Source organism: Herpailurus yagouaroundi, unplaced genomic scaffold, assembly GCF_014898765.1.
Source record: "Herpailurus yagouaroundi ecotype Mexico unplaced genomic scaffold, PumYag 163, whole genome shotgun sequence".
NCBI classification, from domain to species: Eukaryota; Metazoa; Chordata; class Mammalia; order Carnivora; family Felidae; genus Herpailurus; species Herpailurus yagouaroundi.
In genome coordinates this window covers 5,652,907-5,680,842 of record NW_024412404.1, presented here as the reverse complement: position 1 = coordinate 5,680,842, position 27,936 = coordinate 5,652,907, and the positions used below count along the sequence as shown (strand labels likewise).

The 27,936-nt window shown below is 43.0% G+C and overlaps 1 protein-coding gene across 3 annotated transcripts; it reads right to left on the bottom strand.

The window, feature by feature from the left end:
- On the bottom strand, positions 1-27,936 carry LOC121036687 (uncharacterized). Of its 3 annotated transcripts, XR_005793441.1 has the most exons (5): positions 27,674-27,936; positions 25,551-25,688; positions 14,908-14,945; positions 5,456-5,578; positions 1-853 (listed from the first exon to the last, which is right to left on the bottom strand). XR_005793441.1 is itself a non-coding variant. In XM_040485150.1 (3 exons), the coding sequence occupies exons 1-3, from the start codon at positions 12,955-12,957 to the stop codon at positions 654-656; spliced, it is 780 nt and encodes a 259-aa protein (XP_040341084.1). In that variant the 5' UTR covers positions 12,958-13,277; the 3' UTR covers positions 1-653. The 3 variants fall into 3 exon arrangements, 1 of the variants encoding a protein (XP_040341084.1); XR_005793440.1 differs by lacking the exon at positions 14,908-14,945; XM_040485150.1 differs by lacking the exons at positions 14,908-14,945; positions 25,551-25,688; positions 27,674-27,936 and adding an exon at positions 12,501-13,277.

The window sequence follows — 27,936 nt, the reverse complement described above, 5'->3', positions numbered from 1 at the left end:
ACCAAATGAGCTACCCAGGTGCCCCAAGGCTAATTCTTAATAGACTTTTTATTCTTAGATCCCAGCATAGTATGTTTGTGAATGAAAGAGACACTTCTTAAGAACCAGCAGCAGGTAACTATTTCTTAATAAGATTCTTCACCGCATTCCATCGTGTGGGTCTCTTCCGCTCACACCAGCCAGTTCTTCAAACACCAGCTAGGTGTCCTACAATTCAACTCCATTCTGACACTACCTACCCGGAGAGAGCATCAGATCCCACAGGTTCAGGCCTCCTCCCTGACTTCAGATGCCAGTTGCAAGTCTAGGTTGTCACCTGTGCTTTGAATGAACTGCCTATAGACTGGACATTCTAATGACCCCCTCCCTTGGGCTTAATTTGCTAGAGTGGCTTATGGAACTCAGAGAAGCATTCTACTTACTAGATGACTGATTTATTATAAAAGCATATGATTCAGGAATAGCCAGATGAAGAAGGTGCATAAGGCAAGGTGTGCGAAAAGGATGCAGAGCTTGCATGCTGTCTCCAAGCACACCACTGTCTGTATGTTCACCAAACCAAAAGCTCTCCAAACCCCCATCCTTTTGGGTTCTTACGGAGGCTTCATTCTGTAGGCACCACTAATTAAATCATTGACTATTGGGCATTGAACTCAATCTCTAGCCCCACTCCCCTGGTGGGGAGGGGCCCTGGCTGGAGGCTGAAGCCTCCAACCCTCCACCACTGGGTAGGCTCCTCTGACCACGGCCTCAGTCCTTCCAGGTTTTCCAAAGGTCACCTCATTAATGTAACAGAAGACACCTTTATTCCTTCCATCACAGGAAATTCCAACAGCTTTTAGGAGGTCTGTGCCTGGAAGAGAGGAAAACCAAATAATATTTCGCATTATAATTACCATTACCATGAACCACATAAATTAAATGTTTTTAAGTCTTCATGGCCAAGTTTTTAAAGCTGTTCTGAATTTCAGATCATTTCTAAATGAATTTCTTCTAAATTAAGAGATAGTTTATTGACATTTCCTGAGCACTCTGCAAATTCTAATGTGTGCAGTCACCATGGTTTTTTACCTGACCGTAATATGGCTTAATATTGTTTTGAAAAATGTATCTGTATCTGCCCTAGTTGCGTTCATTGTGCTGAGAGAAATACCCTACATGAATTTTCTGTTTCCAAAGTTAATTTGGCAAACATCTGCTACAAGAAAATGGTCCAGATGGTTTTTGACATGTAGTGATCATAAATAAGTGGTCCTTTTCCATATTGCGCGGTGTTTGCTGTAGTTTTCTACTAAAAGGATGTGGTTTTTTGAAATAGGAAAAAATTTACTTAATCTCACGGCCACCCAAGGCACATGGAAGCATATGTGACTCGTGTGTCTGAATGCCAGACCATGTGTGATGGATTCAAATGGGGTCACATTGCCAGGAATATCTCCTATGTTGCTGACCCCTGACTCTGGTATTTCAATATTACCATGTGCTTTACGCATATTATCTTAATCTGGCCAACAATCCTCTGTGGTAGGTATTATCATCTCTACTTCTAAATGAATAACAGGCCAAGGTTATTAGTAAGTGGTAGAGCAGCTGACGCCAAAGCCCATGTTCCTAACAGCCACACCCTCTACGTGCCAGTGGTTTTGGGGCATCCCCTACCAAGTTGCATTTCCAGTGGACATGCTCCTGGGTGACGGTTATCATCCAGACTGTCTTCACCTGCAAAGTTGCACAAAGGCACCTTGCCACACCCCTGAAGCCCCCTGCCCGTCCCCTCCCTGCAGGCAGAGTGGCACATTCGTGCCAGCCCTCCGAGCTCTCTGGCACAGAACTACTGCACGGGTGCAGAGCATGCCTTTCTCACCCAGTCCAGTGCCCCTCTTTACCACCCAAATGGCAGCTTATCCCAATATCTCACAGAGATATTGAAATCTCAATATCTTCTGAAACCCCACCTCTCGCAACACCAGACCAGAGGACTAAATCTGAGACACATGCCCTGTATCCCCCCTCCCCAGGGAGCCAAGGTCTCTATCCTCCGTTAGCCAGAACCCACTAATCACCTGACTGCTGCACTCCAAGCTGGGTTAAGAGGCAAACAAGCATCACGATATCACAGGAAATGTAACCAGATAGAGAATTCTGGACTTACCCAAATTCTCTCTGTGAAGGGTGGCATGTGGTTGGAGGGGATACATTAATAAGTAACTTGGGGACAGTGAGATCCCACAGTGTGGAAAGATAGTAGCTAAGTTGCCTGTTAAGAAACGTGGGGTCTAGTTAGCCTCCGAGTGTGACTTCTGGAAGGTGAGCAAGTTTTGGGCTAGCATGGAAGTGCTCTTGATAACAGGGAAGAGGCTGAGGGGCGCTGTCTCCCCCCCCCCCCCCCCACAGAGTGCTTAAGGTTTTCCCAAATGAAGGGATCTGAACAAATACTTAAAGCACGGGAGTTTGAGGGGCGCCTGGGTGGCTCAGTCCGTTAAGCGTCCGACTCCAGCTCAGGTCACGATCTCGCGGTCGTGAGTTCGTGCCCCGCGTCAGGCTCTGGGCTGATGGCTCAGAGCCTGGAGCCTGTTTCCGATTCTGTGTCTCCCTCTCTCTCTGCCCCTCCCCTGTTCATGCTCTGTCTCTCTGTGTCTCAAAAATAAATACACGTTAAAAAAAAAATTTTTTTTTAATAAAAAAAAAAAAGAACGGGAGTTTGAAGACACCAAACTGAGAGCCTGGGAATGCCACACAAGCCTGCCCTATAGTTTCCAGCAGTAGGTACGGCCTGGGCTGCTGCTGTCATTCCTACCTTCCATATAACTCTTTATAGAAATTTTTTTTTTCAACGTTTATTTACTTTTGGGACAGAGACAGAGCATGAACGGGGGAGGGGCAGAGAGAGAGGGAGACACAGAATCGGAAACAGTCTCCAGGCTCTGAGCCATCAGCCCAGAGCCCGACGCAGGGCTCGAACTCACGGACCGAGAGATCGTGACCTGGCTGAAGTCGGACGCTTAACCGACTGCGCCACCCAGGCGCCCCTCTTTATAGAAATGTTTAATTTTCCTAAACTTAGCTTTTTTTTATTACTTTCTTTTTTTTTTATTTTTTTTTTTCAACGTTTATTTATTTTTGGGACAGAGAGAGACAGAGCATGAACGGGGGAGGGGCAGAGAGAGAGGGAGACACACAGAATCGGAAACAGGCTCCAGGCTCTGAGCCATCAGCCCAGAGCCCGACGCGGGGCTCGAACTCCTGGACTGCAAGATCGTGACCTGGCTGAAGTCGGACGCTTAACCGACTGCGCCACCCAGGCGCCCCTTTTATTACTTTCAATATTTGTCTCCACCTAACAGGTAAGAGACCTGACGTGTAGAGATATTAAATAATTTGCCCAAGGTCCTCCAACTAACAAATGGCAGAGCCACTGTGAGTGAACCTGTAAAGGAAATCTACCAAGAATATTTGGGCAGAACTGAATACAGGGGATGAGAGTAGGAGAGCTATTGAAGAAGGGTCAGAAGAGTGAGAGAGGGCCAGGAGAGCAAGGCACGTAGCAGAAACAGCTTGCATAACGGTGGAAATGTCAGAAGAAAGCCCCAGAGTGGAACTTTGGCCTACAGGACAATCCAGCCTACCACCTGTTCCAGTGTAGCTTAGTTTTGCAAGCTACTAAGCTACACTAAGGTGTTGGGTTTTTTTTAAAGTTTACTTATTTATTTTGAGAGAGACAATGCATGAGTGGGGAGGGGCAGAGGGAGAGAGAGAGAAAGAGAGAGAATCCCAAGCAGGCTCCATGCTGGCAGGGCAGAGCCCAACTCGGTACTCAAACTCACAAATCGTGAGATCATGACCTGATCAGATATCAAGAGTCAGACACTTAACCAAGCCACCCAGGTGCCCCATGGCTTTTGTCTTTTTTAATGGTTGAGGTGGAGGGAGAAAATCAAAATGAGAATCATATTTTATACCCAAGAAATCACAAAATTCAAATTTTAGTATCCAAAACTCTTAGTGTCCAAAAGCTTTATGGCACATTGACACATCCATTCATTAACATATCGTCCCAGGTAAATGGCAGAGTAGAGTAGCAGCAACAGAGAATCTGGCCCCAAAACATAAGGTATTTATTGTCTCGTCCTTTAAGGAATAAATTGGACAACCTCTGGGTCAGAGCAGAGGTCCCTGTCTAACAGCAGACAGAGATGAAATTTTACCAGTTCACAGAAGAATATAAAAAATAAGTATAAAAAAGTAGATTTTTCATAAAGTTAAACTTACTCAATTTAAAATTGTTTAATGTCTGGTTTTTTGTTTTTTTTTTTGTTTGTTTGTTTTTTTGAGACAGAGAGAGACAGAGCATTAGCAGGGGAGGGGCAGAGAGAGAGGGAGACACAGAATCCGAAGCAGGCTCCAGGCTCTGAGCTGTCAGCACAGAGCCTGACGCAGGGCTCAAACTCACAGAGTGTGAGATCATGACCTGAGCTGAAGTCGGACGCTTAACCTACTGAGCCGCCCAGGTGCCCCTAAACTTACTCAATTTAAAGAAGAACTCCTTTATCCTAAGATGCCATCCTTCCTACTTTTTATTGGAGCAAAAAGATGTTCTTTCTGTTATTCAGTGATAGTGAGTGACAGTTTGGATCCATTTAATCTCTTCATCTACCCTAGTTGATGCAGATAGAAGAAGCAATGTCTTCTCTCCCCTCTCTTGCCTTTTCCTCCGCTTCTTTTTTTGGCATCTGTCTATTCCACCCACCCTTTCTCCTTCTTCCCAGGTCCCACACTGCCCATCTTCCTCAAGGTTAGTGACCTCAAAAAAAATTCACACTCCACAGAAATAGCAAAGGAGAGATGTTCCAGGTTATCTGCCATCTTTGTTGAAAGGTAAGTGTCTAGTTTCATATGATTAAGTCCCAAGCAGTTCAACTGCTTTATAAGCCAGTTTTTCCTCTCGGCTCAGCAAAAGAAGCAGCTTCTGTATCTTATCATCAGAGCATGGAGCTCCCTACCTCTCCCATGTGGCAGGCCCTTAATGAATGTCTGTGCTGAGTTTTTAGGAGTTGATTCTAAAAGTATCCATTTTAGGCTGTTGAGTGATCCTGATTGAAGTTTCTGTCAAAGCAGACAGAAAGATTGCCTCCCCAGATCAAGCCAGATATACATTCCTAGGCAAAATGATAATTCTTATGTACATGTAATCTTTTAAAAAAAACATGTTGTAGCTTTTAAAAACAAAAAACAATTTTCTATCAGAGTAATATATGGAGAAATGCACAGACCATAAGAGTACAGCTCAGTGAGTTTTCCCAAACTGAACAACACTCTTGTAACTAATTTCCAGGACATTTCCAGCCCCTAGCATCCCTCTGTGTGCTCCATTCCATCCACCACCCCAAAGGATTAAAAAAGTATCCTGGCTGCCAACAGCATAGATAAGTTTTTCCTGGTTTTGTACTTTACGTACATGGAATCACGCAGGATACTCTCTTTTGCGGCAGGCTTCCTTCACTGCAGTGATGGGGAGGCGGGTGGGGGAAAAGATGGTCTCCCCCCACTGGAAAGAGTGTAGTATCACTGATAACACATGCTGACAATGAAAAAGAAAAACAGATTTTTAGTGTTATTATTGTTTTTAAATTCTCTACAGACAATGCACACCCTTATTGTCTACACCGGGAGTGAACTACGTCCACCACCACTTGTACCGGTACACCACTGTTTCATTTACCATTACTTTTATTGATTTATTTCTCTGGACTCTCCACCCCCAATGTGGGGCTAGAACTCACCACCCTGAGATCAAGAGTCACTCCACTGACGTAGCCAGGCGCCCCTACCATTACCTTTAGAAGATGTATTTATGTGGTTGTGTGTAAATGTAGATCATTCCTTTTCATCGCTACATAAGATTTGATCGGGTGACTACAATACTGATTTATTCATCTTTTTATTTCCCCCCTGAGGGACCCATGCATGCAGTTATCACAGAGCACTTCCTGCCCTCGGGCCTCTTGGACCTTCTTGACCTGTGTGTCTAGGGCACGCTCCAGCCCAGAAGGTCATCTTCCTGGAGTTAAGGGTTATACCCCTGCACTACTCACGCCTATAGGGAAAGGTTGTTTGAGATAGACCCCTTGCCCCCTGTGCTCATGGGATACACAGGGCCTCTCTGAGAGTCATGTCTAGCAGGTGGGTTTCCTTATTCATTATTCCATTTTATTTTTAAAGTTAATTTTGAGAGAGAGAGCACGTGTGTACAAGTGCGTGTGATTGGGGAGGGGCAGAGAGAGAGGGAGAGAGAGGGAATCCCAAGAAGGCTCCACACTGTCAGCGCGGAGCCCAACGCAGGGCTTGATCTCACAAACCATGAAATCATGACCTGAGCAGAAATCAAGAGTCAGACACTTACTGACTGAGCCACCCAGGTGCCCCATTATTCATTTATTTTTGATGGGCATTTAAGGTAATTTCTACATGTAACTATTATGAACAGTGTAACTCTAAACATTTTTGTGTGTCCTTTGGTGAACATACGGGGGTATTTCTGCTGGATAAACACCTAGGGGTACATGTCTACTCCTGGGTCATAGGGTCGGTGTATGTTTAACTTTGATGAGCTTGCCAAATGGTTGCACCAATTTACCCTTCTACCAACAACGTATGAGCACACCTGCTGTCCCACACCCTTGCCACCACTTGGCGTTTCTATCTTTTCATTTCGGCCGTTCTGGAAGGTGTGTTGTATATATCCAAACTTATAAAATACAGGCAAGTACCTAGAAGACCAGGGATATTAATTTCTTCAGAAGGGATCCACAAGAGAAAAGAAAATATCAAATTCATATGAATACAAGAAAACTTAAAAGATCAACTCTACGTTAAAGGAAAACAGCCATCAGAAGTAGAGGGACCTATGGAAAGAAATGATGTTAATTTAACAAATATTTATTGAAGACATGTTGTTATGTACTGAATTATGTCTCCCCTCCCCTTACAAATTTCACGTTTAACATTCAGGCCCCAAAATGGTCACAGCTCACTTACATGGGCATCAACAAGCTTGAGCCATCAAAACAAAACTACGAATGATGAAAGGGTAACAAAAGGGAATTATGAATGGAGCTTGATTAAAGCTTATAATGAGGGGCACCTGAGTGACTCAGTTGGTTGAGTATCCAACTCTTGATTTTGGCTCAGGTCATGATCCTACAGTCATGGAACTGAGGCCAACCTTGGACTCTATGCTGGGCATAGAGCCTGCTCAAGATGGTCTCTGACCCTCTTCCTCTGCCCCTCCCCTCCCTCAAAAGAAAGAAGGAAAGAAAGAGAGAAAGAAAGAAAGAAAGAAAGAAAGAAAGAAAGAAAGACAGAAAGAAACTTATAATGAAACTTATTATAATAATAATTAATAATTGGCTTATAAAAAAAATCCTTCCTCTGTAAATTGTAGACCCCTATCCAATCCTCATGAAAGTAGACAGAAAATAGATGTTTTATTCAGAAATGTACACATACCTCAAAATGTACCTATAAACAAAAATTCCAGAACCATGAGAACTAGTATCTGATGCTAAGAAAGTCAGCCAAAACTTCAACGTTCCAACTGTAAATGGATTCCAAAAAAATTAATTTTTTGAAAGAATCTGACAAAATTTGAAAATAAGTATATTTATTAACTTAAGTGAAGAGTGTTTCATCTTTGTAAAGCAAGAATTTGTGAAGCAAACAAAAAAATAAGAAAAAGCTATATGAGAAAGAATGAATTTTCAATCTTAGAAGCAAAAATGGAGTCACTGAATTTAGGAATTCAATAACCAGGAAAATTCCAGCCCAGACACACAAAACAAGAAAATTAGTGAATTAGGAGAGAGTAGTAAAAAACTTATCCAGAACACAATACAGAGATACAGGCATAAAAATATGAATGATGAAAAAGTAGTTAAGAGGGCTGCCTATAAGCATCCCACTTCGGCTCAGGTCATGATCTCACAGTTCGTGAGTTCCAGCTCCATATCTGGCTCTCTGCTGTCAGCACAGAGCCCACTTCGGATCCTCTACCTCCTCTCTCTGCCCCTCACCTGTTCACACTCTCTCTCTCTCTCTCTCTCCCAAAAATAAATAAAGACATTTAAAAAAAAAAAAAAGTAGCTAAGAGAAATGAGGATTTAGGCACCTGGCTGGTTCAGTCGGTAGAGTATCTGACTCTTGATCTCAGGGTTGTGAGTTGGAGCACCACATTCAGTGTAGAGATTGCTTTAAAAAAGAGAGCAGGGGTGGGGTGGTGCCTGGGTGGCTCAGTCAGTTAAGCTTCCAACTCTTGATTTCAGCTCAGGTGGTGATCTCACAGTTCATAAGTTCAAGCCCTGAGTCCAGCTCTGCACTGATGACACACAGCCTGCTTGGGATTCTCTCTCTTTCTCTCTCTCTCTGCCCCTCTCCCATTCATAGTCTCTCTCTTTTTCTCTCTCAAAATAAATAAAAATTTTTTCAAAAGAGAAAGAGAAAGAAGTGAGGGACAAACTGAAGAACTTTGATGTATGCAATGATGCCTACTTCACAAAGACAAACTGAAGGTAACTTAAGAGAAGCAATATTTAAATAGATAATAATTGAAATTTTTCCAAACTTGCAAAAGGGTATCAGTCATCGGAGCATAACTTCGATCCAAATTATCAACCAGGAGATATAAAAAATAAAGCCATGCCTAGACATATTATAATTTACAAGCCATCAAGGATAAAGAAAAACATATTAAAAGATTCAGAAGAGCAGACACATTTTCCATAAAGGAATGATAATTAGACTGACGGTAGATTTCTCATCAGCAATAAGCATTGCCCTAGAAATGTATACCCAGCCAATATATCACATAAGAATAAGAGCAAAGTAAAGAGTTTTAGAAGAACACTAAGCTTGAGGGTGCCAGGTGGTTCAGTCAGTTAAACATCCAACTTTGGGTCAGGTCATGATCTCACCATTAGTGAGTTCGAGCCCTGCATGAGGGGAGCTCGAGCCCCCCTTCTCTGGAGCCCAGCTTGAGGCTTCACGCTGTCAATGTGGGATTCTCTCTCTCCCTCCCTCTCTCTCTCTCTCTCTGCCCTTTGCTCACTCGCACCCTCTCTCTCTCAACAACAACAAAAAATCTCTCTTGTTTAAAAAAAAAAAAAACAAAAAACACCACTTAGCTCTTTGAGGAAGATTGGTCCAGATGAAATGGAGCTAGTTCTGCCCAGAGGCTCCTCCTGCAGCTCCTGACTCCTTGGTGTTTACTCTTGCAGAGAAACAGGTGGGTCAGGAAGCCCCAAAGCCATGGCTTTTAAAAGATAGAGAAGGACACTCAAGGAACCAACCGGAGGTGGTGAGTTAGAATTACTCTAACCAGCCAAACTGTAAAATGTTTGGAGGTGGTGCCTGCGGATTTGATCAGAGGCACAAAGAGAAAGAATCTTAAAGTAAAAGGAACAGTCCAGATGCCCACCAAGACTCCAAGAATCACTACAAGAAAAATTCGTCATGGCGAAGGTTCTAAGACATGGGTCATTTTCAGGTGAGGATTCACAAGCAGCTCATTGATTTACAAAGTCCTTCTAAGATTGGTAAGCACATTACTTCCACCAGTATTGATTCAGGAGTTGAGGATGAAGTCATCACTGCTGATGTTTAAATCAACCTTTTTTACAAAATTGATTATCCGCTCTTCATTTTTTTTAATGTTTATTTATTTTTGAGAGAAAGAGCACAAGAGGGGAGGGGCAGAGAGAGAGGAAAGACACAAAATCCAAAGCAGGCTTCAGGCTGACAGCAGAGAACCTGACACGTGGCTCGAACTCACAGACCACAAAATCATGACCTGAGCCAAAGTTGGATGCTTAACTGACTGAGCCACCCAGGTGCCCCTGATTATCAGTTGTTAAAAGAGAAAAGAAGACACTAACGGTTTAATATCCACAGAATCTCATGAAGACAATAATCAGAGAATACATTTCAGTAAGAATAAAAGTGAAGAAGAAGGAAGTATAGAATTAAGAAAAAGCAAAAGTGGAAAAAAATGACAAAATGTGTTGGTAATTTTAATTAATGAGTATGACAAATAATAATATCTCATTTATATGTTAAAAAAGAACAAAAACAACAAAAGAACAAATAGAGCACAACCATAACAAGATGGGAGTGAGGGTGAATAATGTGTGGTCAAAATGTGGTAAATATTTGGGAGGGAAACAGAACTAGTGAATAACTGTATCTATTTAGAGAAAGAGATAATTAAATCTATGTTTTTAAATTAAGTATTGGTACTAAATTAGAAACAAAATCTGTAGTTTATGAAACATCAAAGAGGGAAAAAAAGAGGAATATAAAAAGCTTTATCAATTCAATGTAATAATAACAATAGCAAACACATAGAGTTCTTACCAAGTGCCAGACATTGTAGTTGAGGAAAGAAGGGGAAAGAAGCTATAAAAGAGGTAATACACAGAAAACACAAAATAAGATGTTAGAAATAATTCCAGGGGCTCCTGGGTGGCTCAGTTGGTTGAGCGTCCAACTCTTGATTTAAGCTCAGCTCAGATCCCAGGGTTGTGGAATGAAGCCCAGCGTCGGAGTCCACGCTGAGTGTGGAGCATGTTCAACATTCTCTCTCTCTCTCTCTCTCTCTCTCTCTCTCTCCCCCCCCCCATGCTTGCACTCTCTCTCTCTAAAATAAAAAAAGAAAAATAAATTTTAATTCAAAAAACTCCCCCATATGCATTCCTAATGTCTGAATTCTATATTTATAATTTCTAGCTATGCATAGAACCTGAGAATTTCAAATTAACATAAGGACTTCATCACAAGGCAGAGAGGTTTTCTCATGGCCTTGTGATGATCTATCCCAAAAGATATAAAGGAAGACCAGAGTAAAGAATATATGAAAAGATGCTCAAAAATACTAACAGCCAAAATAGTACAGTATACAATTTAGGGGGATCTAGGTGGCTCAGTCAGTTAAGCATCCAACTCTTGATTTCAGCTCAGGTCATGATCTCACCGTTTGTGACATTGAGCCCCCCATCCCCATCAGGCTCTGCACTGACAGCATGAAGCCTGCTTGGGATTCTCTCTCCCTGCATCTCTATCCCTCCCCACTCACCCTCACTTCTCCTCTCAAAATAAAAAGTAAACATTTTTTAAAGTACAATATACAATTTAAAACAAGATAATTGGCAAAAATTATTTAATCCAACGATACCAAATGTTGCTGAGGATTTGAATTTGCTGGCGGTGGCGGAAAATAACATGAGTGAGCAATCTGACGTCTAGGAGATATGTAAATTAGCATATCCTTCAAGCTAGCAATTCCTCTATACTTCTTTTTGGTATATATATGTTCTATAATATATAACTAGACAAGTACCAGGATGATGATTGTTCTGTCATCTGCAATAGCAAAAAAGAAAAAGAAAGAAAAGAAAATTTTAAAAATCATCTCAGGGCACCTGGGTGGCTCAGTCTGTTAAGCAGCCGACTCTTGATTTCAGCTCAGGTGGTGATGTCATGGTTCCTGAGATCCAGACCCACAACAGTCTCCAGGCTCTGGCTCCAGGCTCCGCACTGACAACAGGGAACCTGCTTGGGATTCTCTGTCTCCCTCTCTCCCCTGCTCCTGCATGCAAGCGCTCTGTCTCTCTCTGTCTCTCTCTCTCTCTCTGTCTCTCTCTGGTGCATGGATGCGCTCTCCCTCTCTCTCTCAAAATAAATAAATAAATAAACTTTAAGGGGAAAAGAAAAAAAGCTCCTTTGGGAGGTAATTAGTTCCTGAGGGCAGAGCCTTCATGAATGAGAATTAATGCCTTTATGAAAGAGGCTCAAGAGGGCTCCTTTGTCCCTTTCCACCACGTGTGGATACAATGAGAAGTCTGTGACGTGGACCAGGGCCCTCACATGACCAGGCTGGCACTCTGTTCTCAGACTTTCTGCCTCCAGAACTGTGAGTAATAAATTTCTATTGTTTATAAACCGCCCCTCTCCCCCGCCCCGTGCTGTTCCGTGCTGTTCCGTCATAGCGGCCCAAAGGCACTAGGGCATGTAGTAAGTATATATGCTATTGACAAACACCCTCTAGGCAGGCAAGGAGGGGAGTGGAATTGAGGACAAGTACACAGGGGATTTCAACTAAATCTGTACATTTCCACATGTTTTAATCTGAGCCAAATTTATTATGTTAAAAAGGGGGGGGTTCTCTTTATCTTTGAAATTCAAATGAGGCCCTGAAGCCAGAGACTTGCTAGACACATTTCTGCAGAATTTTATAGAAATTGACCAAGCTGGTCCTTTAAATATCAGTCCCTGTCCGTTATCTCCAGCCATTTTACGAGAAGGCCATACATTCATTGAATGGGATTTCTTGTTTTTTTTTCCCCCTCCCATAATCAGGTGCTTCTCACTCACGCCCAGGCCAAGAGAAAGGCTCCACGTAAACCAGTCACAGGGACCAGGAGTGCCTATAAGGGAGTAAATCGGCGTCTCACCTTCTGGCTGGATGTTTACAGAGCCCTCACATCGCAGGTGCTGGTGCTGCTTGGAGACCAAAGAGGAAAGCAGAGAGAGTTCTAAGGAAAGCCAACCAGCATCTGCAAGCATTTGTCGGCATCTGCACCTGGGCTCTTGCGCCCATCTGGAGAATTCCAAACGCAGAAGACTGGCTGGAGCAGTGCGGTTACAGGGTGGAGAGGGAGGGCCGACTGGACGGGAAGGCATTTGGCAGGAAAAAGACACATGATGTTTTCCTGTTGACCAAAAGGACCTGCAGGGAGCAGGCATAAGCCATCCTGAAGAGACCCTGCCACCCAAGAACACTGCTTCCTGAGGCCAGGGTCCCCGGCGGGAAGAGGCAAGAGGCAGCGTAGGGTGAAGCCTCAAAGAGAGCAAAGGCCGAGTGTGGATTTCAAGAAGCCAACTGGAGAATACTTGAAGAGTGTGAAGCATTCACGGGTTCTCCAAATAACCCACATCCTCACCTGAAGAACCTGTACTTGGATGTTTAGGTTAATGGAGGGAATGAGTATCAGCTAGCATTAACCGAGGGAGGACTATATACAGTATCAGCTAAATACAAAGATATTTTTTGCTCCTCTTGAACCCACATGCTGGACCCCATGCTAGAGCAAATTAGAAAGCAAAAAAGAAGCAAGAAAAGTCAGAAAAAAACCCTCAAAGAACAACCATGATCTCCTTCCTCACAGAGTCAGCAGTATAAGGAGGTAAAAAGATGGCATTCGAGCTGCGTATGAGATTGGACTGAGCTTTTTCACATCTCCTACAGCCAAATGTGAGCTCTGGGATCTGGCAGAGCTCAGTCACAGAGGGAGGAAGGGAGATTCAGCAGTGGGGTGGAAAGCCCATGGGAAGAAAACATTCTTTCTCTTTGGTAGCTCCCTGAGTTTAGCCCAGGGCTAGTAGTAGTGACACAAATGGGGCAAAATGTTACTATTTAGTAAAGCTAGACGGTGGGGGTTTCAGCCAGCCTTCAAGATGGTCCCAATGATGGCCGCCTCCTGTTTTTCACCCCATCTATAGTCCCCTGCCACACGGTACCAGGTTCAGGAGTGACCAATAACGTACAGTAGAAGTAAACCATTCCTTGTGAAATTAGATTCTAAAAAAGACTATAGCTTCCCCCTCTCTCCCTCCCGCCCTCTCTTTCTCCCTCCGGCTCCCTCCCCCTCTCTTGCTCTGGGGGAAGCCAGTCCTATAACGAGGCCCACACTTTCAGAAACCGAGCCTCTGGCAGACGGCCTGCAGGAAGCTGAAACCTGCCGACAAACAGGCATGAGCTCAGAAGCTGTCTTTCCCTCCCCGGTTAGGCTTTGAGATGCCTGCCCAGCTTAGGCTTGCCAACAGCCCCGAGGGAGAGAGACGCTGAGCCAGAACCACCCAGCTGAGCCACTCGCTGACTCCTGACCCTCAGAAACTGTGTGAGATAATAAATGTTTGCTGTTTCAGCTGCTGCACTGGGGCAATTTGTTATACAGCAGTAGATAACTATTACAGCAAGTGCATAAATGTTTGATATACTGACTTTATGTTCTTCTGAAAGCCTCAACTATTTCATAATAATTTAATATATATCATGAAGATTTTTCCCATGTTCGTCATCCTGAAGCTAAAGTAAAGGGATTTTTAAGGGGTGAGCACACTGTCTCTAACTTGGATGAAAGTTTTTATGGTCCTCTGAGAACACTCGCATAAAATAAACCATGCTTTGGAAGTAAGAAATGACCTGAAATGAGTTACTCTGAAATCCACTTACTAAAATAGTCTACAGGGGCACCAGGGTGGCTCAGTTGGTTAAGTGTCCAACTTCGGCTCAGGTCATGATCTCATGGTTTGTGGGTTCAGGCCCCACATCCAGCTCTCTGCTGTCAGCTCAGAGCTTGCTTCAGATCCTGTGTCCTCCCTCCTTCTGCCCCTCCCCATTCTCTCTCTCTCTCTCTCTGTCTCTCTCAAAATTAAATAAACATTGGGGCACCTAGGTGGCTCAGTCGGTTGAGTGTCCGACTTTGGATCAGGTCATGATCTCACAGTTCGTAGGTTCAAGCCCCACATCAGGCTCTGTACTGACAACTCAGAGTCTGGAGCCTGCTTCAGATTCTGTGTCTCCCTCTCTCTCTGCCCCTCCCCCACTCGTGCTCTGTCTCTCTCTTCTCTCAAAAATAAATAAACATTAAAAAATGTTTTTAATTAAATAAGCATTTTTAAAAATAAATAAAATTCTACAGAATCAGTGGGTCACTGGTACCACTGGGAGTGCTAGTTAATACTAACATAGATCTAGAAGGAAGCTACTGAAGAGAGAAAATAAGCAACATGACTGCAATGCTCCTTACTGACACTAGATGGTGACAAAGTTTTATCATGCAATTGAATTTCACTGACCTCATTTGGCTGGGGTGAAAGTCCTTTAATGAGCGTACCTCAAAGAAAGCAAAGGAAACATTTACTTAATTATGACTTAGTAAATACTATTTTAGAATTATTTCTAAGTGGGAATTAAAGCTGGATTGCTTGTATTGATTCCTGACCTAAATACATTTTTTAAAGGAGGAAAATTAATTTTTTTTATGTTTATTTATTTTGAGAGAGGGAGGAGGGAAGACAGAGAATCCCAAGGAGGCTCTGGGCTGTCAGCGCAGAGCCAGATGCGGGGGCTGGAGCTCACAAACCGTGAGATCATGACCGGAGCCAAAATCAAGAGTCTGATGCTTAACTGACTGAGCTGCTCAGGTGCCCTGAAAGGAGGCAGTTCAAATGAAGTAAATGTATCTATTGTTCACTTTATAAAAATAAATAGTAATTTTAATAACTGTACTCTTAGCATGCATTCAGTTATTCCTTAGCATACCTGAATTTTGGGATAATTTACATAGAGTTGAGTCATAGTTTGCTTTTGAAAGATTAGTACTTATAAATCAAACCAGGAGAGCACTCCAATAATAATTACAATACCTTTTCATTCCTTTCCTTCAAAATATTTCCTGTGATAAGAGGTTGCCTAACTTAATAATTAAGAGCACGGACCCTGGAACCAGACTGTAAAGGTTTAAATCCTACCTCTATTTTGGGTTGTATCTCAGTATCCACCTCATAAATGAGTCACAAGTGAAATAGTATATGTAAAGCACTAAGAATAATACTTACAATTTAGAAATGCTATTTAAACATAAACTATTATTATTATTCCACAGAAGTTCCCTCTGTCTGAGGTAGAAAGTGCTATGGAAATATATAGCAAAAACTGAAACTTGAAATCTAGGTCAATTTCCCAATGTTACACAATCAATGGAGTCAAAGTCCACAGATAAAAGAGACAAACATTTGGAACTGCACTTTACTGTTGACATAGAAAGTGTGCTTCCAAAGCACGGGCATAAACTAGGACTGGAACACAAACCTGTAAATCTGAGCCAATGAACCTTCCCACTGCACCACAACAGATAATTCTTATTTATTGGCTGAAGAAACTCCTAAAAAGACACGTCCTTGGCAATATTGGCTGCAAGTTAAGTGACAGATGAAATCTTGAAATATTAACAAACACTTCTGTCTATCTGCGTTATTTTAGTTATCACCACCCTCTACCTCATGGGATGTTCTGCCTTAGCTGCCTCAGAGAAGGAATGATACCTCAGAACCCAGAAAAAGAAAACATTTTTTTCTTTTTAAGTTTTTATTTGAATTCCAGTTAACACACAGGGTTGCATCAGTTTCAGGTGTACAATATAGTGATTCAACAATTCCACACAACACAGGTGCTCATCACGACAAGCGCGCTCCTTAATCCCTATCACCTATTTCACCCATCCTTGCCCCCTTCCCCCCAGGCCCCCCCCCCCCCGCCGTCCCCTCTGGTAACCAACAGGAAAAACAAAATATTTGTAAAGCTTGGCCCAGGTATTAAGGCAAAATATTTAGAAGGAAACCTGACATGTTAGAACAGAGCTCCTCATACTGTTAATACTCAAAAAGATTCTGATAAGGAGGAATAGGGAGATTCGAAAGAAAAGCAAAGACACCAGTGGGCTCCTAAGAAGGGCCCCTAGGCTGATCTCACTCTTATCCTAAACTGAGCCCTCTGATTGAGGCTGGGAGAGGAATGATAAAACTCCCAGATATGTTTGGGGATTCTAGAGCAAAATATTCTGCCCCCTCTTTAGGTGGAATCCAGAAACTAGGACTCTATTCCACCGTGTATAGGAGTAGGCAGAAAATCTGTATGCTCTATCTAGGCAGATGGTCCTGTGAGTCCCCCAGAGTTCTCAAAGCCACAGAGTGGCGTGGTGGCAGCAGAATGATGCCAGAAATGCAAGAGAAGTGCAGAAGCAGAGTTTCCCATGGTGCAGCTGGTAAGGAAGCATTAGAATATCACTAACACAGAGCTGCAGCCGCTGAGAAGCAACAGACAGGAAGAGGCTTGGCCATCAGAAACAAAGGGGACACAGCAGGAAGCACCCCGGAAAGTGGGTGTGTCCTTTAAGATACTGGCTCAGCTGCTTTCACAGAGACCACTCATTTCACTCATTTCTATCACATACAAGGTCAAAGCAGCAGTAGCCCAGAGAGCTGGAGCTGCCCCACTCTACCAGGTCATCCAGGAGCCCAGCGTTCCTTTTCTCTTACTGCTCTCCACCCCGCTGGAATATTGCCCTCCTGCCCTCACAGAAACAAACCTGGCTCATCACCACCATGTCTCCATTCCAGCCTTGGAGAAGAGGAAAAAGGACCACGGAAAGCTGAGGGCCAGCAGATGTCACTTAAGGGCATGACCCAGAGGTTAACACATCATTCCCATTCACCTCCCATTGACCGGCCCTTAGACACATGTCCATACCTAGCTTTAGGGGAGCCTGGGACATGTAGTCACTGCGTAGGCAGTCATGCACTCAGATAAGAATAAGATGGTTTTTGACTAAAGAAAGAGAAAACGGATACCTGTAGAGATAGGTGGTGATCTCTGCCGCTGTCCATATCTCATGAAAGCCTGGGGGGCTACAGACAAAGGACAATATTGTCCACTTTCAAATGCCTCTGGCCGGGCGCGGTGGCCCGGCGCGGTGGCACGCGCCTGTGGTCCCGGCTACTCGGGAGGCTGAGGCAGGAGGATCGCTTGAGCCCAGGAGTTCTGGGCTGTAGTGCGCTACGTCGATCGGGTGTCCGCACTAAGTTCGGCATCAATATGGTGACCTCCGGGGAGCGGGGGACCACCAGGTTGCCGAAGGAGGGGTGAACCGGCCCAGGTCGGAAACGGAGCAGGTCAAAACTCCCGTGCTGATCAAATGCCTCTATTCTTCGTAAGTCCATAGATACTCTGAATCTTAAATGCGACCCTGGGTAGGTAGGGGAGGCCTGCAATTTAACAAATTTAAGTCTCTTGCACTCAACAGAGTGGAAACATAAAATAGAAATTAAATTCAACGATTGAAAAGATGAAAGATATATTTTAGTACATCTTAGTTTGTGGACTGACATTTACAGCAACTATTCTTAATCCATACTACTTAAATATGCTTGAAAAAATAAAGCTGTCACACTGTACAAAACCTCGACAAATTGTGATTTCGCGATTATTATGATATAGTAACAATTTAACAACAATGAAGACCTTGCTAGATATATTTTTAAATCTTCACTATTCAAAACAGTTCTGCCAAATTTATTTATCCATTTTATCCCCAAATTCCTATGCAATTTATTCCCAAACTCCTTTCCGCAGATGGCTAAAACAGGTGTGGGCACATAATCAAGAGCAGTCCGTCTGTAGAAGGGCCAGTGCATTTCAGATGGCTTTAAACAAAGGCTCTGCCTAAACAGATCATGATGATAAACAAGACAATAAGACTGTCCCTCTTGGACATCTGATCCTGAAATAGATTGCAGAGAGTAGGATAGAACTAATCAGAGAAGCAAAGAAGTCACAGAATCAGGCCATGAGTCAGCAGCAAAGGTCTCAAGGCACCATCAGTTCAATCAGCTTGAGGTGTGAGATAGAAATCATCAGTACTTGGGCCTGTGAACTCAAAGGCAATTGATATGCTTCCCTACATTTTCTCTTTTTTCTCACAGGCCAGTTGGAGACATGTATCTAGTTCCAGCCCATGAAAAGTGAAAGGTGTCATGTATCACTTCTAGCTCCAGGTTGTGAGACCCAGGGGGAGCCCTCCAGTCCTTTCCATTCTTTGTGCAATGACTTTGGAAGCCATGTTAATATGGCCACATCACAAGATGAAGGGGCCCGGGGTCTTCGAGTGGAAGAAAATCTCTACTGACTACATCGTTTTGTGTGGGCAAGAAATACATTTTTGCTGCATCAAGTCCCTGAGATTTTAGAGCTGGTTTATTGTGGCAGCTAATGGCTAGTTATCCAGACTAATACAGTAACTAAATGTTTCAGTGTTTCCCATATGATAATTATTCTGGTGATAATAATTGCATGGTTGCAACTTGTTGTTAAAAAGAACCAGTAAGTCTGGAACGGTTGTTCACAACTGGTGTTTGTCCTCACCATGGCGGTATCCATTCTGATCATGCCCTTGCCATCTCCTTCGGTAAACATTTCACATATTGCCCTGCTTATGGGGAAATCCTATTTACTGTGTCCTCCAATTTAGACTCTAAGTGAAAGGTTAAAAATGTAATGTGTATTTTTAAGTTGTAAGTCAGAAACATTAAATTAATGGATCAAATCTGAGACTTACTATTTACATTAGACAAAAAGATAAAAAGCTTAAATACAGGGGAAGAAAAGGAGACCAACTCAGAAGAAAGGAGAATAAAATCTTTATGTCTTGAGTTAGTGAGATCAAGGGGAAAAAAACTGAAAAGAGAAAATGGCTCTCCATGCAGGAGGAAATGCTTTTATATTAGGTACCCTTCAATTATTCTAGTCTGTGAAATCATGGCATTCCAAGAAGAGAAATCATTTCATCTTGCTTCTTAATAATTTACCTGTGCCTATTTGTTATTGCACATCACTTGAATACATTTAGAACAAGAGTAATGTATTTCATATACATTCCTGAAAATAAAATTCATGTTTCTTATGCAGGTAAAATAGGAAAAGAGGTCATCTAACCACTAAAATGAATGTTTTAAAGGATTAAATCCCATTTTCGTTTGGTTCTCCCTCAAGATAAAAAGATTGCCTAACACTTTAGCACACAGAGAACAAAGGATCTCTCAAGTTGCTTTTGTCTTTTGTGGACTTATGTTGCAATCATTATAGTATTATAGAACACATATGTATCCAAATAATAGAAATTTGATTAAAATGTATATTACCTTGTACTATATAAATCTGTAACATTTAATTATATATTAAAATAATATTTCATTTAATATGCTGATGATATAAAAGGCCACCATTATTACAAGGCAAAATAAAATTCTCAAGTTTATATATATATTCCATTTATAACCTGCTTTTCCTACAAGGCTAATAACATGAAATCAATTTCATGTTATTATTCACATGAAATCATTCACATGAAATCAGTGTGGATTTAGATAATAAAAGTATGTTTAACCAATAAAAGAACAGGTCGATTAACTTCCAGGCCAAGAGTTGATTGGGAACCTGAATATGACTAAAATTATTTTCCTGAAATTTACCCTCTCATAGGGCATTTCTATATTGAAATACCTTTCAGGTCGATAGTACGTTGCTGCAGCTTACAACACACTTTTAAATACACAGACCCTCTGAACATCTCTGTGAGATAGAGAAGACAGAAAATTCTTACATTCTTAAGGTCCACGAATTGACCCTCTTCAAGTTGAATTCAGTCCACAGACCTGCACATCTACTTTATGAGACTCATAATTTCTTTTTTGTAATTAGTTACCAATCTTGAGAAGTTTCAGACTTTCACATTAAAAAAAAGAAAACTAAATTCGGGGCGTCTAGCTGGCTCAGTCCATAGAGTGTGGGACTCTTGATCTCCTAGCTTGTAAGTTACTCAAAAACATAATCTTTAAAACAAAAAAACCTCTCTGTCCCACAGGCCACAACAAGTGGCCTCAGCTGAGGTGGGTAGAGGCTGCCCTCTTTTTGAAGAATCTGTCTCTTCAATTCACTCCAATCCCCACTACTGTTTATTACCCACCCCCCCCCGCCCCCCCAAGACCGATAACAGAATCGCTAGCCGTTTATCTTGCTTTGCAGGGCCTCCTTCTCGCTTACACGTGGCCCGCCTGGCCCCCAGGGGTCAGTGGGAAAAGGAGGCCCGTCAGTCCAGGAAAGGTGGGGATGCATTGCTCCGAGGAGAGGCTGGTGGTGTTTGTTGGAAATGCACACAGCTGAATTTGGAGATAACTTAGAAGGTTAAATATGGAAAAGACCTTCACACATCATCTCAGACTCATTGTACAGAAGAGGAAACTGAGGTCCCAGGGGGCCCACTGACTTGCACCACATCACACCGCGAATTTACAGAAAAGCCCAGCCCTGAGCGCAGGCCTTTTAACTCCAGGCTGGAAAAAGAAACAGGAAAAAGAAACAACTACAGAGAAAGGAAGGAGAGTAGGGACGAGTTCTCCCTTCCCCCTCCCCCAGGCTGTGGCAAGCAGCCAACTGCAGCTCACTGCATATTTAATTTAAACCTTTGTCTGCCCTGGCAAGGACAAAGTACAATCTGTTTTATGTAAAAAGTCTTCCCCGAGGAAAGCCTCGGCCTCCAGCTGCGAAACTGATTGATGTTCTTAAAGCCCCCAGGAACCTCTTCTGGGACCCGAGGTTGCGGTTTCCAAAAAAAGAGTTTGTGAAAAGGGAAGCCCTGAAAACAAAAAAATTTTCCCCTTTATTGTGTTTCTCTCAATCTGGGAGAATTAGACTGAAACATGGGGGGGGGGGGGATCATGCAAATAAAGACTATATTTTAAAAGCAGATTTCGGAGCTCCACCTGGGAGGGGCTCGGGAGGCAATCTGCTGGGGGGAAGAAGACGGGAGACGAGTCTGGAAGCTTTATTTGCATAGCGAGCTCTCTGCTTTTACTTATTACTTAGATTGCTCATTCCAACCAATAAAGCTACGAAAATGTTCTAAAGACGCTTTAGCCACGCTTGGTGTTGTATTTGAAATACGTGTGAAGTGTCCTAATAGACAGGAAAATCCATTTTATTTTGAGAATTCTGCGGTATTCCTGATACCCGGTTAGGGAGACCCTGATTTGGGATGACCTTTCTTGTGCAACCAAGGCCAGTTTTGAAATCCAGTCCTTAGGTTGCCTCAGAGTGCTCCTGGATGAATTGGGGTCAGGGGGATCTCCTGCCAGGTTTCTTTCCATCCCTCGTGATCTCTACGCCAACTGGCAGCCTAGGGCCCCGACAACACGGCAGCGCCCCCAGTTCTGGAGTGGGCAAAACGACTGCAGAAGTTCTGAGAGTAACCCCAAAGGACCAGCCCTGGCCCTGCCCGTGGGCCCTTAGTCTCACCTGGAGCAGAGGGCGTGTCAGTCTGGGAGGAGCACATAGGTTAAGGTTCAAGGGCCTGCCTTCACCTTGTACTTCAGGGGGCTGAACTTCAGTTTAGAGCTAGAACAAAGCCACTACCAGATCAGGGCTAAGGAGCTTGGGCCGATCTTGGCATAGTGCCAGGACCCAGAAACCATTGCCATGAGCACCAGCTGGCTCTGGTCCCAGGAACATGTGCAGCTGCCGTGGAGGCCAGACTGGGCCCGCAGACTGTCACCGGTGCCAACCGCTCCATTAGGCCTTCAGGGCTGTGCTCTCCGGCAGGCTCACGCCCAAGGTCCCATGTATTTTGGCATCAGCCTGCCTTCAGGTATATCCGGAGGTGACTGAATAAACCTTCAGAAAAGCCATGTGACCTGCTGGCTCTGCTCTGGACATTACCCTGTTGTTCTAAAAATCCGCAGAGGTCAAAGTGTATAGTTGCAAATCTCTGAAGTGTGTTGGCCCAAAGAAAATGAAAGAATCAACTATTTCCCTTAACTCCATGTGGGCTAATTTAGGTGCCTGTCATTAGTACAAGAGCAACCCTCGAGCCACGGCTGTGGAAAGAGGAATCCTACCTCATGTGCCCTAACGGTGGGGGCAAATCAATGATCAGCCATCTACACAGCTGTTTCTAGACGTGCTTCCTGGTATCCTGAGCACGCCGCTTTAGTAACAAAGTTAACAGCAATACAATCAAATTGAGAAAAGGCCAAAGGAGGGGGGCGTTATTTTAAAAACTATTCTACTGTTCCATTTATCAGTGGCCATTCTCCAAAGCCAAGTTTCCTGACCCGCTGGGAACTTGTTCCAAAAGATCAAGCTTCTTTTCCTAATTTTGTTCCCTTCCAAACTCATTTGGCCCTCTCCAGCTTGGGTACAAATTCCAGCATTTTCACAGGCTGTACCTAGTCCATGTTTAGATTCTCTTTCATCAGGGAAAATCCTATATAATTTCTTGGTAAACTTTGGCCTTAAGGCATGCTCCCGAATGAGAATTAAGGTCAGGATCCTACAGAGAGGCCAACAGGATCAGTCCCATGGAGAGCAGCCCAGTGGGGCTTAAGCTATAAAGACAAATAAGACAAGATCTCTGTGCTAGGGAAACTCATAATCTAGGGGAGGCCATGGATATGTTGCTTAACAAGGTGATAAGTGTGAGCTAGCAGTGTGAACCAAGTGCTATGGGAACGGAAAGGCAGTAATGATTAATTATGCTGGGTGTGGGGATTAAAGCTCTGGGACTGTTTCTCAGAGAGAGTAACAGTTGAGCTGAAACGTAAAGGATCAACGGGCTTTGATCATGAGGAAATTGAGTGGGCAGAGTGCTCCATGAGACGCATTCCAGGAAGAAGTATGGTGCACGAGTCTTCCAGACACTGAGGGGCGATGATATACAAAATGTTTGGAGCCCAGAAGATCATCTGCTATAGCTGACGTTTATGGTACAATGTCAGGGCAACACAAGAAAGACTCAAGAGGTAGCTTCATTCAGATGATGACTATATTGGAAAACAAACTCCATAGACTTTCTCCTGAAGGCAGTGGTGAAGCATGTGAAGGCAGTTTTAAGCAACTGGCTAGGAAAAGAGTTTAGGTTAGTGTGGGTGCCAAGCTAAATTTTCTAGAAATGACTCTGGGAGGTCACTTTAGGCAGCCTGGACAGGCCAGCTGGATCAGGGCCCTCCCCCTTCTCCTAGTGGGATGGGCTCCTCCAACTCAACTCAGCTTCCTATATAGGACTGTTGGCTTCCTCCCTCAGGCCTCAAATCTCCAAAGCTGCAAAACTGGCTCTTCTGGACATCCTGAGAACACTTAACACTATTAAACACCCTGCCCTAGTATCTGTTTGTACCCCCATGGACGAGTTGTTCTCTCACTTCCCCTTTATGGAAAGCAACAAGGATATAGGGTCCTTTGCCTGGAATATACACCTTCCGTATTCCAGTATGCCTTTCCTTAGATCAATGAGAGGTTAAGATCACAGACTTGTGCCATTCCTGCCGACACTTTCTTAGTAAGTTTCACAGTAAAGTCTGTTTCTAAAACCATGCCATAGAGTGTTGTAGAATGCTTTCTGACCACGTTGACTTCTGAAGGTACCCATATTGTACCATAATGGGATGTCCTAGGAATGGAGTAAGACATTTCCCACTGTCAGTTAAGACTCTGTGTTGTAACAAAAAATCCAACTAAAACTGGCTTTAAAATTGAAGGCAATTTTTGGTTCTTGTAACTTTTGGGTGGACATAGGTCATCCAGTGTTTCAGTGATGTTATCAGTGGCCCATTTCTCTCTGTCTCTCCGTGCTGCCTTCTCTAGTGTCAGCCTCATTCTATGGCTGACTTCCTAACAGTTGTAGGAAGGCTGCCAGTCAAAATTAAATCTTGAATGTTCACATCCATTGGCAAAGAGGGCTTCCAGACCAGCATTCGAAGCCAGTGTCCTGAAATCCATCTAAACTGGATAAGCTCATATCATGTATCTGTGCTCACATCAATTCATGTATTCATTTAACAAATATCTGTTGTCTACTACTTGTTAGCCACTGTTGTAGATTCTGGGCCATTGAAATAACATGGAATGACAGATGGGGTCAAGCCAGTTGGTACCCACCACTAGAACTGGGAGTATGTTCAATTTCCTCCAAAGCATAGAGATTGTATAGGGGTAGAAATAAATACTTGGATAATTTGCTGTGCTATTAGGAGGTCGGGGGGAGAGAATGGATATTAATTAGGTGACCAAAGTAAAAGTGTGGTCCATGGATTGGCATTATTGACAACAGTTAGGAGCTTGCTATAAAGGCACAATCTCAGGTAGTACCTGAGTTCTGCTGGGTCAGAATTTACATTTTAAGAAGATCCCTGGTGGGGAGGGGGACACCTGGGTGGTTCATTCAGTTCAGCATCTGACTTCACCTTGGGTCATGATCTCACAGGTCACGAGTTCATTGGACTCACTGCTGTCAGTGCAGAGTCCACTTTGGATCCTCTGTCCCCCAATCTGTGCCCCTGTCCCACTTGCGCACATGCTCTCTCTCTCTCTCTCAAAAATAAACATTAAAAAAAAAAGATCCCCAGGTGATCTATTTGAACATAAAATGTTGAGAAGCACTCATTTACAGGATAGATTAAAATGTTATGATTGGGGCTGTAAGGGAAAGAAGTTGGAGAACAAAGCAAACGGTCTCTGTAGCAGACACAGGACACGATGACTACCAGCCCATGACAGTTCTCCCAATGGGAACTGTGCAGTCAGCCCCTCTGTCAGAGAGGATGATTCACCCAAAGGGAGATATACCTGCCAAGGTGGGCCAATTAATGGCTCATTCTTCTAGGTATTTGAAACACGAATAGGGAGAAATGGGTATAGAAGACTGTTGGGGCAGTCTCAAGTTGATAGAACCCTATTGGGTCCAGAAGTACCTAATCTGAGGACCCCCAAAGTGCTCTGAGACTTGGTTATTTGGCAACTACTCTGATTCATCCATCCTGAAAATATCCCCCTTTTAGCTTAAATTAGCCAAAAGGGGCTTTTATTGCTTGTCATGGAAACAGTCTTAACTTACATTGTTTCGACTTTCTCAGTATAGTCATCATCATAGATGATGAGAGTGTTTGGTCGGCCGGGAAGACCAAAGTTAAGCCATTTCACCAACACAGTGTCTGAGATGCAAACGTTGCTTTTCTCCTCAGCCTCGGTTGACCTGCAGTACAAGCCATGCATGGCTGAATTTCATACATTATTGACATAAGCATAAAAAGCCATCTTTGCAGTATTTTTTTAAAAGTCTACATATTTTGAAATGCTCATGGGTTTCATAATAAATGTTCCATTTTGGGTTTACTTTTTGTATATAAATTAATGTATCCTTCTAGAAAGATCAATCCATGTGTCCTCTTTAATCTGACCATCTATTGTTAACTTTTTCCCAAATGCAGCTGCCTTTTATAAATATATCTACCAAATGATTGTTGTTATACCAATTTTTCTTCTTTTACATGCAAAATGTTTTCAATCAAATGTTGGCTAATAGCTAGGCTGTTTGGAAATTAACCATCCTAATAGATGGGAACAACAATATAAGCATTTAAAGCTTAATTATTCCTCCAGGCCCACTATGAGAAAATCAAGGCCTTTTTTTATTAGTCTGATTCTGTATTCCTTGGAGTATTTCATCTTATTCTACAATATTCTCATTTTCTTCTTCTATTTCAAAAAAAGAAAACAACCCCAATACAACAAAACAACGAGGAGGTCACATCTTACAAGGAACAAACATGACATCACATAGGGAAGTGAGTCACTGTGCATCAGACTGGGAACTGAGTCAGGACTAAACTGACTCACATCTTTCTGGGCCAAGAACCAATTCTAGTTATATCATGTTGGAAAATGACTCATTTACTACCTTTATTAGGTCCCCTCAACGTCGAATCAACTGCAAATTGGAACAGGTCTTATGAAACTCAGGTGGCTCTGCTTGAGCCATTACTCTCTGGTACACAGACAATTTGTGTGTATGAGACTCACCGGTTGTCTGGCCACAAGCGCTCAGAAGACTAGTTTGATCAACAGTGTATTGCAGTGATCTGCGCTGACCCCATCTAATTTTTTTTTTAACACTTATTCATTCTTGAGAGACACAGGGGATGGGTGGGGAAGGGGCAGAGAGATAGGGAGACACAGAATCCGAAGCAGGCTCCAGGCTCTGAGCCGTCAGCACAGAGCCCGACACAGGGCTTGAACTCACAAGCTGTGAGATCATGACCTGAGCCGAAGTCAGACGCTTAACTGACTGAGCCACCCAGGTCCCCAAGCTGACCACATCTAATTTTAGTACATGTGCTGCCGAAGCGAGCACCCGAGCAAATCACATCTAAATAGAAGAGTATGCATAATCTTTGTAGTCTCTCTGTAAGCACATCTGTAGATAATCTATTTATTGGTTGACTGAAAATCTGTTCTCTTTCACGTGTCTTTAAAAAATTGTTTGTCATGGCAAATAATCTGAAAAGGCAAATAACTAGTCAGCACTTTTGTCAGTAGAAGGCGAAAGTTCAGTAATAGTTAACAGCGGTCTTTTCTGCCTTTTAGATATCTCTGCCACTAAACTGAGCAAAACAGAAGGCTGCAGTGGTAAAGTACTCCCGTTAAAATTGGAAAGGAAGACAAGGAAAATTAGAGCTTCAAAATCATAGGATAATTCCCAAAGCATCTTCAATAAATACATTATTAGGAACTATAAATATTATTAACCTCGAGAAGTCTAAAATGGATATTGTTTCTAGCAGAATTCCCTAACTAGCTAATCCAGCCATAAACATATACAAATTTCATATATATATCCAGAAGTTTTGCCAATACTGCTGCCACTCTCTCATCCAACAGTTGGCGAGGACAGAACGTCAGCTGCCCCCTGTAGAGAGGACATTCAGAGTCCCTCCAATAATCTCCAGCTCTCCAAGCTCCCCACTATTATCTCTCATCACAGCCAGGATCATTTCTCATTATTTACTTGATCCCTGGTAGGCATTTGAAAATTTATTGTTTTAATATTTATTTATATTTCAGAGAGAGAGACAGAGACAGATACAGAGCACAGGTGGGGGAGGGGCAGGGAAGGAGGGAGACACAGAATCAGAAGCAGGCTCCAGGCTCTGAGCTGTCAGCAGTGGGGCTCGAACTCACAAACCGTGAGATCATGACCTGAGCTGAAGTTGGAAGCTTAACAGACTGAGCCACCCAGGTGCCCCGCCTGGTAGGTATTTGAGTTTGCAATCCCTGGTAAGTAGATTCTAAAATCTTCTTCACTATTAAATAATAAAAAGAAATAGAAACATTTAAAAGAATATAAATATTCTAAAAGCTTATTCATATTGCAGCTTGGCCAATCTTATATTCAATTCTTCAATTAGATCTTTCTTTAATAAACATGTTCCCAGGATTTTGTT

Bases quoted from the DNA above. Each gene is read 5' to 3' on its own strand.
- LOC121036687 (XM_040485150.1), bottom strand. From the start codon at position 12,957: ATGCTTCACACTCTTCAAGTATTCTCCAGTTGGCTTCTTGAAATCCAC. The intron at 5,579-12,500 runs GTGAGACGCCGA...TTTCATTGTCAG, and splicing joins TGTAAACATCCAGCCAGAAG to CATGTGTTATCAGTGATACT. The intron at 854-5,455 runs GTACGTAAAGTA...CCTCTCTTCCAG, and splicing joins AGTATCCTGCGTGATTCCAT to GCACAGACCTCCTAAAAGCT.